The 15918-nt window shown below is 40.8% G+C and overlaps 1 protein-coding gene across 1 annotated transcript; it reads right to left on the bottom strand.

Moving 5' to 3' along the window:
• Nucleotides 1-672: 672 nt before the first annotated feature.
• On the bottom strand, nt 673-15488 carry VIM (vimentin). The gene is made up of 9 exons (XM_007422413.3): nt 14861-15488; nt 12812-12872; nt 7194-7289; nt 6950-7111; nt 4374-4499; nt 3798-4018; nt 3654-3697; nt 3040-3122; nt 673-1204 (listed from the first exon to the last, which is right to left on the bottom strand). The coding sequence occupies exons 1-9, from the start codon at nt 15394-15396 to the stop codon at nt 1166-1168; spliced, it is 1368 nt and encodes a 455-aa protein (XP_007422475.1). The 5' UTR covers nt 15397-15488; the 3' UTR covers nt 673-1165.
• Nucleotides 15489-15918: the final 430 nt, after the last annotated feature.

The following is a 15918-nucleotide window of genomic DNA, read 5'->3' on the forward strand; positions in this document are numbered from 1 at the left end:
CTGTTGCAAGGGGGGAAAAGTATTCTGTCCTTTTTGCAGCCCAACAATTATGGGAAGTGTAACAGAATCAAATTTTGAAACTACACTGGAGAGGGAAAATAAACTTCTAAAAATGCCATCTATTAAAAAAAATAGGAAAACGTCTCCAAATTCAAGAGTCACCGTTTTAGTCTGGGGAAGGAAAACCCTTTCCTCTCAATAAATTTTTGCTGTTAGGAAAACACAATCCACCCCTTGTTGTATAGTAATTCCTTGTTAAATAACCTTGGCAGAGACAGTTTGGGGTAGTGGTTATGGCATCAGGCTAGAATCCTGGAGACCCTGAGTTCCAATCCCACCTTAGGCATGAAGCCAGCTGGGTGAACTTGGGCCAGTCATTCTCTCTCAGCCCTACAAAGGAGGCAAGGGCAAACCACCTCTGAAAAACCTTGCCAAGAAAACTCCAGGGACTTGTCCAGGAAGTCACCAGGAGTCAACACTGACTTGAAGGCACTAAGACAAACACCCTACAAATTTATTTCCCCCCATAATCTCCTCAAAATGCACATATATTTATTGTATAATCCTCATTTAAACAAAGGTCCAAGTTTTCCCAGCTGATCTGCACACTTATATTGAACCCCATGATAAATACATTTCTTGCTCCTGCCAAAATGGAAACAAATTAACAAATTAGCCATTTCCAAAATGTTTATTGAAGCAATAAGAGTTACGCATACTGTGCTGAAAAAAGTAATTTAATTGAATACAGAAACTTAAAAAACAGTACTGCAGCATAAGATAGTTGTCTCAACTAAGCCCTCTTTTCTGTAGCCCTCCTAATCCATCAAGAAAGAATCAATTCTCAAGATCTAAGATCTATTTTTTCTACTGTAACCATCTTGCGCTCTTGGAAAAAACATGTAGAAAGGCACTTGAAACTGTAAGCGTGCAAACTGTTTCAAACTTGAAAAGCCCTGCCTTAAGTTTGAAACTACCTTACTGGAAGTGTTCTGATGCTGTTTTGAGCATCATGGAAGTGTCCCAAAATCAAAGTGGCCCTATCCTAAAGGGGGTGTTTCAAACTTGAAACATTTTGCACACCACTACTTGAAAGCTGTTTTTTTTTTAGTGTTGCTGGTAAAAGATCCTTTTGTTTCTGCACCAGATGTGTTACTCTCACTCTTCATTCCAGGTCATCATGATGAGAAGTTTCATTGATTACCTATTAAGACAAATTACATCAAGTATTAGAATGGTAACTCACTGTCAGTGGACTTGGCTGCTAAACATTTCACTGGTGACTTTAAGGGCTTTCTTCTTTTGTTTTTAAGCATTTTCTACATTTGAACTGATGCTGAGAAAACTAATATGAACCTCTCCATCCGTAGCCCACGAGGTCAGTGGTTCAAAGCATGATGGATGGGGGGCAGGGAGTCACTGAGTTTGCAATGGCTTTTCTTGGGATTGTGGGTCATGATCCCAGGAAAGATGCAGTGTTTTACAAGAGTTGGCAACACATGCTCTATTTGCATGCCTCTGTGTCTTCTGGAAGCAAATCCAATGTGCTGCAGTTCTAGAAGCCTAGTATGAAAGGGCCACACTTAGCATTACTGAATGCTGAGCCCAGAAATTTTGAACATCAAGCAAGCTGATAATGCTCCCACACAAATATGGTCCTGGTTATGCCAAACTTTCTTCACTTCAGCCATATGATTCAGGACAAGTCATGTCATTGCTGTTACTGTTAAACCAAGTTCAGTTAATCTACTGCAAATCATTAAATGATCTGCCATTTACACCTTCTGCATTGAAAGCAAGCAGAACATTTAATTCAGTGATCCCTACTGCCCTTTGCAGTACCCCTACCAGGGATCTCAAAAGTATGCCAACTTCCCACAGCTTTCTCTTTGGACCATTCGCCCAGGCTTTTCCTTCTAAGTCAAAACTAGAAGAGTTACATGCATTGAAACTTTACACTTTAGAGATAACCGAGCTTCTGTCATCACATCCTTCAACTTAATCTGTGTTAGTTGCTCTACCAGAAGCTGTCCTTGGCACTGCTATCTCACTCATGCACAGAAACCAGTGTGGAATTTCTCCACATTATAGGCAATGCTTTGAACTGATCCAGCCATTGAATAAATCCACTGAACAGAGCTTTAATGGTTTATAGTTTGGATTCCTTGTTTTTATTAGCTTGTATTCTTTGTTTACAGAATTACGTTCTAGGCATACAACCACAGTATGATGTCCACACTGCCTCAGAAACATCCCCCTTTTTTTTTTTTTTTAACAAAAATGTTAATTCTCAGTTTAGAGATAGCAAACACCTAAACTGCATTTACTATTCTAGGCATCTATGCTTTTTTTGTGGGTAGTAAATTTCCATTTAGTTGATACTATCAACAGTTTTACCCTAACATTAACCTGGATCCAAATCTAGTCTGAGAAGGGCCACAGAAATTGATGGGAACAAACATCAGTAAGGATTAATTTCCCATTGATGAGAGCAAAGAATCTGTTTTCAAGTAGGATTAAATCAGAGTCAACTTAGCATAGGCTCCAGCTTTGGCTATGTTACCAGAGGCAAGCTCAGCATTGTTCCTCAACCCAAACAGATGGTGTCTAGAAAGATGCTCTCATCTGGATCTTGCCTGGACTGGCCTTCATCCAATTGCAGATGGGCAGAGAAAATTACAGGGAATCTGCACTGGCAAATGGCAGTAGCCAAGGTATGAAAACATGTTTTAATTCTGCTTCCAAAGCCGCATGGTCAACCCAATCATTAAGCAGAGCGAGGGGACAGAAAAGTACCAAACTGTTCTATGCTGCCCAAATGGACCTGTCACTTTTTAGTGTGAATATGCTTGTCTAAATTGGGCTAGAATTCAACAGGCTTTTGCACCTTGGATGAGAATAGGTGTCATCTTAACCATTGCCTCAGCCATCAAATGACTCAGGCCAATCCTGCAAAGCTGCATAAATGTATGACTAAACAAATAGCTCATATAAACATTTCCTTCTCTTTATCTACTAATTAAGGTTAAGAGCACTCACTTGGCCATCTCTAGTTTCAACAGTCTTGATTAGGAGTGTTCTCTTTGAGTGGGTATCCACCGGGATAGACTCAAGATTTGTTTCTGTAGATGCAAAGACATACTATGGATTACAACCTCCAGCATGCAATTTCCAACATATGTGAGTTCAAACAGTAGTAATGCTGTTTTTAGGGACGAGGCTCAAGAAAGGCAAGAAAACCTTGAGAAAGGGCAACCTGGTAAATTATAAGGATTTTGTACTTCAGTTCCCATCAGCTTCAGCCCTGGTCACTGCTAAGGCACTGAGTAAGCTGTGGTCCAAAATATCTGAAGTCCACTAGCTGGCAACTTCTGTGTAACTACCAGACCATTAGTGTTTTAACTACTAATAAGAATCAAGAGAGGAAGAAACTAAAGCAAGTAAGCGTTCTGACCATTTATGCCATATGCCACCCATGTAGGCATTTTAACCGCACTTGTCTCTTCAAAAAAAATCAGGTGGGCATGATTTGGGGCACACTAACCTGTGAAGCCTAAGCTATTTCTCTTGATCAGATGCCAAAATGAGACCTCCCAATGCTAAGTGAAAGCCGAAAGAAGTTGCATTTCTTGAAACAGCCATTAGCTACTTACCTCTCAGATTCAGGGAAGCAAAAGTTGGAATTGGCACGCAAATTCTATAAAAAAAGAAAAACGGACAAAATTCAGATTGAGATGAAGCTATGTATGATTGTACTGACACCAGCCTGCCCCAAATTCAGCCAATGCATTTTGTACCTGCTCTCCTCTCCCTCCAGCAGTTTCCTGTAAGTGGCAATTTCAATATCAAGAGCCATCTTTACATTTAACAGATCTTGGTACTCGCGGAGATGGCGAGCCATTTCTTCTTTCATGTTCTGAATTTCCTCCTGAAGCCGGGCAATGCTGTCTTGGTAGTTGGAAGCTTCAACCCCAAAGTTATCCTCCATCTCACGCATCTGGCGTTCCAAAGACTCACTCTGAAATGATTTTTGAAAACATGTCCTGATGTATTCAACCACAACTATCAGTCACATAGCACACAATTGAAGTTAACGCTGGAGCTATGCCCCTGACAAAAAACTGGCAAATTCTCCTCTCTTCCTGATTTTTTAGGTTAAAAAAGTCCCTTCAACCCATTTCCTTTTCTCTACTGTAACACAAGTCAACCTTTAAAAAAACTATTTCATAAATGATTCAGCTGTTATTTTGCTTGGCAGGCTGGCCCATTAGTCGAACAATATAGCTGGGTTTTAACTTATAATAAACAGTAACAAAAGACAAACCCTGAAGGTCAACAAAAGCCATCACTTTCTTGCTGTGTCTCTCACTTACAGTTCCTTTAAGGGCATCCACTTCACAGGTGAGAGACTGAATCTGCCTGCGGTACTCGTTAGCTTCTTGTTTAGCCTGGCGCAGGGCATCATTGTTCCTGCTGGCTGCTTCAGACAGATCTGCAAACTAACATCACCATACTAGGTTAGCAACTGTAAACGTGCTTGAATAAAAAACACCCTTCCTTTGATCCAACCTGCATTCCATGAGAAGATTGTAATTGGTTTGGGTTGTATGAGGACCTGAGACATTTCGTTTACTTTCAAAATTTGGAGGTGCGGTTTGCTATCATCATTGCAACAATGAATTCGAGTGACCAACTGCCTGTGAACAGTAACTGGGTTCACATTAATTTGTCTTATCATAGTTTATTCAATTAGTTGGCCGGGTTCACACACTGTACTGTGCTATTTTGTAGCTGGTCTGGTCTGGCTTACCATGTGGATCCAGATAACTGAACAAAACAAGTAATGGTTTAACATGATGATGATGATCTCAACCAGCCTTTTATGCATGTTAGAGCTGGCAAATAATACACAGTATACAAAATTATCTAAAGCGAAACTTTGGAATTATTTAGGAACAGATCCATTTATCTTCTTTTCAAATGCTCTACTTGAATGACAAAATCCTCTGAATGTTTGTTTACAATCTAATCAGCTGGATTGGAACAGTTTATTTCCAGTCTTAAAGAAAAAAAATATACTATATGTACTCATGGATAAGTCAAGGATTTTAGGTTCAAAAATACACCCCAAAAATTGGGTCAGATGGGCATGCAGATAATCCTCGCTTAACTACAATAGGGACTGGAAAACTGGCTGTTAAGTAGGGTGGTTGTTAGGCAAGTCACCATGTGACTGGACTCCGATTTTACAACCATTTTTACGACAATCATTAAGCAAATCATGTGGTCATTAAGCGAATCGTTTCTCCAATGGACTTTTTTTGCCAGAAGTCACTTAACTACGTGATTTGTTTAACGACCATCGTAAAAAAGGTCACAAATCACGGTGATGTGACTGCATGGGTGGTGGTGTGATGGTTTGTGATGGTTGTAAGTGCGAGTACAGGTCATAAAGCACTTTTCCTAAGGCCACTGAAACTTTGAACTGTCGTTAAATGAATAAACGAGGACTACCTGTATCCGCAAGTATATATGGTTTTTTTTTTTTTTAAATACCCATATATACTTTCAGGTAAATACTGGAGATAAGCCGACCCTCAAATTTTTAACCAAAATTCAATGAAAAACGTGCCACCTGTGGATAAGCCAATTGCGAAAATTAAAACATACAAAAATTTCAAGAGTTGGCTTATCTGCAGATGTCCACGAGTATATATGGTATACCAGGCCAGAGTGGCCATGGTACTCATGGGAAGGTACTGTCCTGCCTGCTATAAGGCATGCATGATTTCCTTTTGAATTGGCAATGTATATTATTTTCCATTATTCAATTTATCAAATAATAATGTGTCCAATTTTGCTTTGGCCCTGCCTTCTTCTCCTTTTGGATCCACTACTTTTTCTAGTTGCTCCTACTTTTTTCAGCACGGCCCTTAGGAGGACACAAAAGGCTGAATGCAGCCCTTCTCCTTTAGCAAAAGCTAGTACAAATATTTAATATTAGTGCTAAATCAGCAGAATCCAGTGACAAATTCATACCTTACTTAAGTCACTTCTGGTGGGCCAGCTGTGCATTATTGAGATTCATTGAAACTTGCATATTAAAAAAACTCCATGTTTTAATTAGCTTGCTTTGGAAGATTACAGTCTTAACTCCTGTTCATGTTATTTGCAGAGCTTCTGTTTACAAGGCAAAAGTAATCCCTACAGGATTTCACCAGCTTTTTAACAACAAAACCAAACCCCTCACTGATTCTCCAACACTTTTTAGCAACAGTGCAGAAGGAATCTTCAGGACAGAAGATACAAGGAATAATTTAGATTAGTGATAACCAATAAGTTGAGTTGAATTATTTAAGAATATTTATGGACCACTTTTAATCCCTCATTCATTCATTCAATTTATATAGCCGCCCATCTCAGACCAGTGACTCTGATGAGTGATAAATATATTTGAGTTTCATACAGAAAAATCTGGCTGCTAATAATGTCAGGGCAAATTTAAGCTGCACATGCTTATCTTTGAGTAAGCCCCACTGAATTTAACAGGATCTACTTTTGAGTAGGCAAATACTGAACTATCCTATTACTTAATTAACTGAAAAATGCATGCGTTGCCAAGGTTCTTTTCTAAAAGCAGAAAATGCAGGGTATTGTTTTCTAAATGACAAGCATGCAAATATTAGCATTCAAAAATAAAGAATAGGGCATATTTTAAATATATACAGGCCACCTTTAATGGGCATAATTATTTCTGAAATGTTATTAAGTCCAAACGTAGGTTCAGAGTATTCCAGAATGTGCATTAAAGGGTGCATGTGTGCATGCACACACACATACAATTGTTCCACCTTGAGTCAGTCAACAAGATAGAAGTTCAAACTTTGAGTTGCTGAACTACAAATTTACTTTTTTCTCCTTAAAATGTTACTGAAAACACTTTACTTACTTTGGATTTGTACCACTCCTCAGCTTCCTGAAGGTTCTTTGTAGCAACACTTTCGTACTGCTGACGCACATCACGCAGGGCTGCGGTGAGATCAGGCTTGGCAACATCCATGTCAATCTGGACATGTTGATCCTGGATTTGGGCTTGCAGCTCACGGATTTCCTTCAGAGATGAACAAATACTGGTAAGTGAACATTTACCAAGATGATTCTTTGTCCAGATATCTGTATTCAAAATGATGTACCTCATCATGAAGTTTCTTCAAGAAGACAGTTTCTTCTTGCAGGGATTCAACTTTGCGTTCAAGATCCAGACGGGCCAAGGAGGCATTGTCAACATCCTGAGGGAAGAAAAAATAAATCTAATTTATTGTAATTAACATGTTCCAGGTTTGCACGAGTTGGAATTGATAATACCATTCAGCATCTTCACTTTTTAAAAAAAATATTAAAACATGGGACAGGATGAGAGTATGAAGTTGCCATGTCTTTAAAAAAAAACATCACTGTCAGTGAATCCTGAGCAAGGCTTGCATTTCATTTGACTACAATATGTATACAGTGTATAGGAAGTCCTCATTTAGTGACCACAATTCAGACCAGCAATTGGTTGTTAAGCGAAGTAGTCACTAAGTGAAACTGCAACTGTGCTTATGATCTTATTTCAGCTTTCCTTTGCTTTACAGACCTGCAAAGGTTGTAAACGTGAGGACTGTTTACTTTTTCATCACTGTTGTTACTACAAACGGTTGCTAAATGAGGCAATAGCTAAATGAGGACTACCTGTAAGCAAATGGGACACTGTGCCTATTAGGCTACTATAAGTTGGGGAACCTGCAGTCTTTCAGAACTACAGTCCCCAGCAGCACCAACCAATATAGCGATTTGAAGGTCACTGGGAGTTACAGCTGAATAACATCTGGAGGACCAAAGATTGCATTAAGGCAACTAACAGCCAGGAGCAGATAACATGACAAACTATTTCTCAAAATCTACACCCTACCTTTCCTCTAAGAACAGTACTCAAGACATAATAAAATATAAACTGAATACAAAATGTATATAGTTCAAGCATAAAAGAAAACACAAAAAGAAAGATCATGCAATAGTTAGGACCTACTTCAGCGAAGTCAGCTTAAAAGCCAAGCACAATAAAATGTCTTTGCTCACCAGTGAAACAGATGAACAAACTGTCCTGGCCTTCCTTGGCAGAGAGTTTCAAAGACTGAAAGAAGCTACTAAGAAGCCCCTTGACCACATACCAGCTCAACAGACACAGTGTTGTTGAAGGATATGGGGGTGGGGGACTCCTCTAAGGGTTATACAAACTTAGCAGATTTCTGTAACAGAAGGCACTCTTCCATTTCTGATTAATGACCGTGAATTTTGCTCCACATTCCATTCATGGTAGCAAAAATGCTGCATCTGCAAGCAATGTTGTTTTCATTAAAGATATGTTTCCAGGCAAACAGAGAAACATCCAAAATGAGGGAAAAAATGCTACAACCCAAACTGAAGCACGGTGTATCTGGCAGTGTATGGAAAAATTAGAATTTGTATCAGTACACTTTGTTCTCCTACGCTCTGTGCAGAATTACTGGACCTTTTCACAAAGCAATTAAACTAAGCATACAAATTCAGAAATCTAAGCTTGAGCAAGGCAAGTGTAAGCCAAGAGTATGACTTCACATCCTTTTCAAAGTCTTTTTTCTAGCCCAGTATTCACTGAATACATTTAACAATATCCAGATGACTTTCAAGCTGGATTGAAAGTCATCTGGTTATGGTTAAATGCATTCAATCCTACTCGGTGCCCACGCCTTTCCTTAGTAATTAGTAAGGCAAAGAAGGCAAACAGCAGGCAGCCCCAAGACTGTGCAGTTGATCTTCAGCTACAAAATGCTAAATTATGATGGAACAGATTTCCACTAAAAAAAACCAAACCAAAACCCATCCACCAGTGAAACAAATGTGAAACTAAGCCCACAATGAGTTTAATGCAATGTTTCACTAGCCCTCCCCACCGAACATTCTGAACAAAATGGAGAAATCTGCCAAGGACTTCATTGCCTCCCCACCACGCTCCTTCAGCTCTCAAAGCAGGAGAGCTTTGAGACAACTGTGGTCCCACAAAGAATTGCTGCCCATATTCAGCTAAGGAAGTATCTACAAATGCTGCCATACTGAAAAGGTATTTTGCAAGCTGACATGATTACTACCATTAGGCCAGTGTTTCTCAACCTTGGTGGCTTTAAGATGTGTGGACTTCAACGCCCAGAATTCCTGGGCGTTGAAGTCCATGCATCTTAAAGCCACCAAGATTGAGAAAAGCTGCATTAGGCCTATGATACAGAGAAGAGAATCTCTCTACTGCAAAGCAGGCCATGTGTAACAGAGTGAGGCTTTCTTTTGTCATTGTAGCATAATGATGGGAAAAGGTATGAAACAAAGCAGCAACTGGAAACAGACACAAAACAGTGGATCATAACACAAATGAAAAAAGACGTTATCTAAGTTTATATTAAGTCAGAAGCTAGCAATCTTTTCAGGCACCAGGAAGAGTCATGAAATTTGGGGTTCCAAATCCAGAAAATTAACGGGACAGGTCTCTCATGATTTCAGCTGAGATAGCCCAAGTTTAATAATGGTTAAATAAACCATAGCTTGCCAGTGGGTGAATCCAATCATGCTGTCCCTTTAATTAGGACCTAATTAGGAAATCATAGTCAAATTTTGAGCTAACACTAAATTATAAATCCCAAAGATTAGTGGCCACTTCATTTGTGCATGGAGATGTAATTAGGTTAGCTGAATTAACTGGACGCACACACAGATTCTGTTTTCTATCTTAGAGTGACAGATACAATTTTGGTGGCTAAAGGGCTACTTTAGATTGTTCTCCTCGAGATATGCAAATCTGTCAGTTCACAAATAAATCAGTTCCTGAAACTTGTACAGCTTTAAAGCATTCCAAGAAGCAAGTCACCATGCAAGCTTACATCCATGTATTCAAAAATAAATTCCATAAAGTTTAGTGGGGCTTACACTCAAGTAATCACAGAGTTTGGGACTAAAAGCTTTTGGGTATTGTGGACTTCATACAGTTCTTGTGGAATATGACCAGAGCTAGATATGGACAGGACAAGGGAAGAAGATGTAACGTTCTCAGACTGATGAAAGATTCAGGAACCAATTTGTAAACAACCAGCTGCAAGATTCTGTTATTAGTGAAAAGCCCCACCTTCCAACTGAGTCTCAGGAAGGGGATAAATGGTTTCTAAATAGGAAATAGTTCAATCCCTGAAATTCTTGTAGCCCTGTCCTGTTCATCTCAGTAAATCTTGCTAAAGAGAATTCTAAGATACTTTTGCTTTTATTTGAGGAAGCCAGATTGAGGATGCAGTCTACACAGTGTGAACATGTCTAGAGCAAAAGCTAGATTTTCCTTATACCCCACCCATTTCTTTTAAGTTCATTCCTTGCCCTCACATAGTATTTAATTACTCCTAAAAGTCAGCAAAAAACAAAAAAAGGTCTTGGAATCCTACATGAATAGCCAAGGGTGACAAATATGGGGTTGCTGCAAGATGCTTCCAGTATTAGGTGTGTGCGCCACACACATGGGCAAAATCAGGAATGTTTCCCCAGCCCCAAGATTTGAGGAGTTTAGGATAAAAAAAAAAAAAAAAAAGATCAAATGGGGTTTAATAGCATGAGGCCTTGAACCTCTGGTTGCCAACCCGGTGTATCAATATAAGCACGCTGCAGAGGTATAATATGAAGTGACCACACAAACAACATGCATTACAGAATGTGTGTCAGTCATACCATTTGTGTGATGACATAATGTGGGATGTCATCAAGGCTTCTACAAGATGTCTGTGTATATATGATTTCAGTCTTGGATAATATTCATAAAAATATTTAAAAATTAAAGCATGATTGTTTTCAGTTGAACTCCCACTTTTGATTTTTCATTATTTTGGGTCCTCAAAAGGATTACAAGAGGAACGCAGGGGTAAAACTGGACTTATCTTTATTTTTTAGGGGTTGGGAAGGCAGTAAGTGTATTAAACCACCAATCATCTTATGTAGGAACACCCAAATCTTGGGAGTGTTTGGCAAACTTAAATATTTAATTTGGGCTTCCCCAAATGTCATGTAGGAGTGCCACTGACACCTGAGTTCAGCGCTGTCAATTCCTAGCATACATGACTAGAGTCTTTTCCATCAACTGATTACTTGGCTCAAAAATGGAAAAAAAATATTAGAACAGGCAAAAGCTAGCCTATCTTTGCTAGTTAAATAAACAAAAACACAGCCTACTAAATAAAAAAAACCTTACATGCTAGTTCTTTTAAATTCTTTAGGAGAAAAGAGCCCTGGGGTCTGGCAATTGAAAATTTCTTAGTGATTTTTTTTTTTAATTTAAGCTAAATGGCAGCCTGTTTAAAAAGCTAAACTAAATGATGGGCAAAGATGATTATATGTAAATTAACATTCAGATTCAGCACTTTTTCCTTCACACTTTTAAGAAAGTTCATTTCAGATGAATGAACAACAGCTTTGGTGCCTTTTCATCCCTCCCCTGTGTCTTGTGGGAAAGGAAACTATATGAACTGTTGAAGGTTCAACCCTAAATTAACATCTTTCTAAAGAAAAAAAAAAAGTGGCTTTGGGCTAGTACTCAGGCCAGCAGTTAAAAAACCTTGTTCAGAGCCTACTCAGAAACTGTAATAGATAAAGTGACCAATACTTTAATTGTGGGTTCTTAAAATAGGCTTGCATCATGACACATTCAGTAAGAATGCAGCCTTTGGTTAGAAGCACCCCAGAATACAAAAGCTTCTGTTATTTCAATCTGTGGCCACCACACTGGCTGAAACATAGGCCTCCACATTCCAGACTGAATCCCATAGAAACTATTAATACCTTTCAGCAGAGAGAACAGATGGTCCCCTTTCACCCTTACCAAATTGGAGGGGGGGCGGCGGAATAGATTCCATAGAACTTCTTGTGTAGCAGGCAAAACTTTGACAGAATTTTTCTAAAATCTTGGCTCTAGAAACATCTCAGTGGACAATTCTGAAGCTTTAATGTGTTCTCAAGTTAATCTAAGCTCAGATCAGAAAGTCAGATAGAAAGTAATGGTCAAAGGGATAATTTTGAATCCTCTGCAGTGAAAATCTCAGCTACGTGGTCACAAGCTGGTTATTTATTAGCAAGAAGCAAACCCTGACTCTCAGGGTTACTAAGATATGCAAGACATTAAGTTGGGCCCAGATTTTGTCAAAGCCATTACTTGCCCCACTGATTTTAGTGGGTTTTCTCTAATTATGACTAAGCTTGGATCCAGCCCAGTACAAGAAAAACATTACACCTCTGTCAGATAGTAACAGACAGTATCTTATGAAAAGCTGCCCTTCCTGCGTACACAAAAGTGTATCTTTATGGCACATAAATCAATATGTAGTATAACATATAATTTCCAGCCCTGTATGTTACTTCCAGAATTAAAGGTAGTAGGCCTCAATCCCAATTATTGGAGAGGAGAAATCAAAGGGCATTATCTTTCTCTTGCAGTTTTCACAGAAATAGCTGTCCGGCTGATGCGTAACACAGAATTTCTGGATTAGAAGATAGGCCTCTCAATGGATAAACCAACATTCTAATAAAATTATTAGTGTATCAATACTCAAAATGTAGACTCATTAGAAGCAACACAAAATGTGTTCTGATCAAACAATAGCAAGGCTCCTCTTTAGGCATTCATGGTTTGTACCAGGAAGTTGCTTGCCCACAGCTTTTTTAGCCACTAGATGGCTTTAAAGTTACTTCTCCAAGGAAAGTGACTAATACTAACCTGCCTGAAAGACTGTAGGGTGTTCTCAGCTTCTTCTCTCTGAAGTATCTCATCCTGAAGTCTGAAAAAATAAAGATATAATTCAAAGATGTTCAAAAAGTCAATCACAAAAAGATTAGACCTAATAGGCAGCCACACCCAAGAGAGAAAGAAAAAGCACAAAGCGAGAACAGAACTTCCAAGAAAAGTATCTGGTTCCATCTTTGCTATGGATCCTTTTTCATTGTGGTGTGACCAACCTTGAAGTGAAACTGCTTGAACAGCACTATGTAATCCACCAATATCCCTGTCAGAAGCCCTGCCAAAAATATTGTTTCATTCAACCAAATTAGCAAAACTGCTGATCCTCATTTTGGACAGTTTGCCTAATCCCACAAATTCAATTTGCTAAAATTCAAGTTTTTTCCCAAAGTTGCATCTTTTCACCAACCCAGTACTCTGGTCTAAGTCTTATAATTCTGGTACCAATGAAGCCAGAATTTGGTTCTCCAGTACCAGCACAAACTGAAATATCAACAGGCAGAGAAGAATAGCATGATTTAGTGCAAGTTTACCTGAATTCTGAAGGGCTTACTCTTAAGCAGACACAAAAGCAGCAATCAACTGCAAATTACGTAAATGTATTACAGCAAATCCCTCTGAGCTGGATGGGACTTATACTTAAACCACATCAGTGCAAGGTTTAGTAAACCACACTCTACTAAACCACTAAACAGTTAACTACGGTATATAATCAGGGATGGGCAACTTACAAACCCCTAAGCTTTATTTCATTTTATAGTTGCTGAAGCCTTTTCATCTACTACTGTCCAATTATATCACAGCTTTCCTTGTTACCCTCCAATATGTTGGGGCTGGTGAAAAATTTGAGGAAGGAAATTTGAAAACAAACTAATTCCTAGAATTAACCAAAAAAAAAATACCCCCCTCAAAAAAATTGGAGAAAAAAATAAATCCCAGATCTGGCCAGATACATGATGTAGCACCACCCATTGAGAATTTCATCTCTCCTCTTCAGTAAATGTTAAGTGTGAACTCAGCCGCCCAAATGTTGCCTATCCATGCTACAAAGCATCAAAGTAAAGAAAACCCCGCTATCATTTGTTTCTGTGCTGCAGACCGTGGGAAGACGATTGCCTAGTGAATTCTTCTGGACAAAGAGGTTTATTGTGCTTCCAATTTTTTTTTAAAAAAACCACAAGCTTCATTCTGGAAGTCTGTCAACTTTTCCATGCAGTTTATCATACTTAGAATTTCCAACAGCCCTAGTGAGAGCATAAAGAACTAATTCTGAAATACTCACAAGCTTTTAGAGTGATTAAAGAAACCAAACTTTGGAATTAAGTAATTAACCAGACCTAACACACTGGCTTTAGGGGAGAACTGAAAACACCTCATGCTTAACTACAGCTACAACTTCTTGAAAACTAAGAAATCCACTTACTGTTTTATTTGCACAGATTTAGATATAGCTGTACCTTTCTGCTTTTATTAAAAAGAACCTACATACAGGATCTCCAATCCAGAAATGAAATGTCTCTTAAACTGGTGTTTGCCCTCTGCAATCTTCAAGTTTATGCATTAAAAAGGAATACACAACGCCCAAGTTAGTTGGGAGATACTGAGAAAAGGCGGCTGTTTCGCCCTCCCCCCCCCCGTTCTCAATTAACTTGCAGTCCGATTGCTACCGCCAGTGGACACACCCATTATCTGCTCGGCAGGGCGTGGCACTCCACCCAAGAATACGTGCCCTTCTCTGGCAAGCGAGCAGCCATTAACGGATAGTTTTAGTCTAACGGAAAGAAAGTCCCCAGCTAGTCGGTTTCGACGGCCACGGGATGCAGCCCCTCTCGTGAAACCCAGTCGGCTCTCGAGGCTGAATTCACACAACGTGCTTCGATATCCTAGCTTATACGCAGCCGGCCGTTGTGGCTCCCAAACCATGGTTCTTTGGGGCTCACTGTTTCGCGACGCAGCCAAACGGGGCCCGTCGAGCGCGTCGCGGCTCAGCGCGCCTCCGGGACCCGACCCGCTTTCCCCGCCGCTTACTTCTCGCGCAGGCGCAGAATGTCCTCGGCCAGGTTGTCGCGTTCCACTTCCACGCGCGCCTTGTCGTTCGTGAGCTGGTCCACCTGTCGGCGCAGCTCGCGCATCTCCTCCTCGTAGATGTCGGCCAGGCGCGAGGTGCCTTTGCCCTTCAGCTGCTCGAGCTCGGCCAGCAGGATCTTGTTCTGCTGCTCGAGGAAGCGCACCTTGTCGATGTAGTTGGCGAAGCGGTCGTTCAGCTCCTGCAGCTCGGCCTTCTCGTTGGTGCGGTTCGCCTTGAACTCCGTGTTAATGGCGTCGGCCAGGGAGAAGTCGACCCCCAGGGCATCGCCGCCGATACGCATCTGCGGAAGGCTGCTCCGCACCCGCACGGCTTTGGAGGCATAGATGCCGCCGGGGGAGGAGGAGACCAGGCGCACGGAGCTCGGTCGGATGGAGCTACCCAGCGAGTAGCGGCTGGTGGTTACAGAGCGGCTGCTGCCGGGCCGGCTGGCGCCGCCAAACATGCGGCGGTAAGAGGAGGATGTCCGGGTGCTCATGGTTAAAATCCGAGGGGCTTGCCGGTCGCGAAGCAGCGGCGACGTCGAGGGCCTCCTCTGGAGCGAACGGCGGCGCTGGAGAGGAGTTGCTCCCGCCGCGCGCGCCTCTTATACTAAACTGAGTCCCACCCTCCAGAGCGTTGCCCGCGGAGGCGCAGCCCTCAGGACGGCCGCCCTCCCGTAATTATCAGAGGAAACTGCTGCTCTGGCAGGGAGGCTGCATTCCCACGAGACGCTGAAGTACAAAGCAGCTGATCCTCTTTTAGCCTAGCGTAGCGTAACGGGGAAATCCACCACTCGTGGATGGCGTGCGTGGGAATCCAGAAAAGCCACACTTTGGTACCTAAAGAGCTAGTATTTTGGCGATCCAAAAGACACTCTGGAAGCAAGACTCTGGTTGCTCTGCTCTTAACTATGGTCTACTCAGCTCAGCCTCTTTATTCAAAAGTCAGTATTAACTGGTTGACTCAACATTTTAAACCAGAAACGGTAACCAAAGTATTTTACCACGACTTAGGGTCG

The sequence above is a fragment of the Python bivittatus genome, unplaced genomic scaffold (assembly GCF_059951505.1).
Source record: "Python bivittatus isolate LINGU-HERP-01145 unplaced genomic scaffold, Pbiv_v1 ctg000610_np1212, whole genome shotgun sequence".
NCBI lineage: Eukaryota > Metazoa > Chordata > Lepidosauria > Squamata > Pythonidae > Python > Python bivittatus.

Bases quoted from the DNA above. Each gene is read 5' to 3' on its own strand.
- VIM (XM_007422413.3), bottom strand. From the start codon at position 15,396: ATGAGCACCCGGACATCCTCCTCTTACCGCCGCATGTTTGGCGGCGCC. The intron at 4,019-4,373 runs GTAAGTGAGAGA...AAATCATTTCAG, and splicing joins TGGATGCCCTTAAAGGAACT to AGTGAGTCTTTGGAACGCCA. The intron at 3,123-3,653 runs GTAAGTAGCTAA...TTGCATCTACAG, and splicing joins TGCTTCCCTGAATCTGAGAG to AAACAAATCTTGAGTCTATC.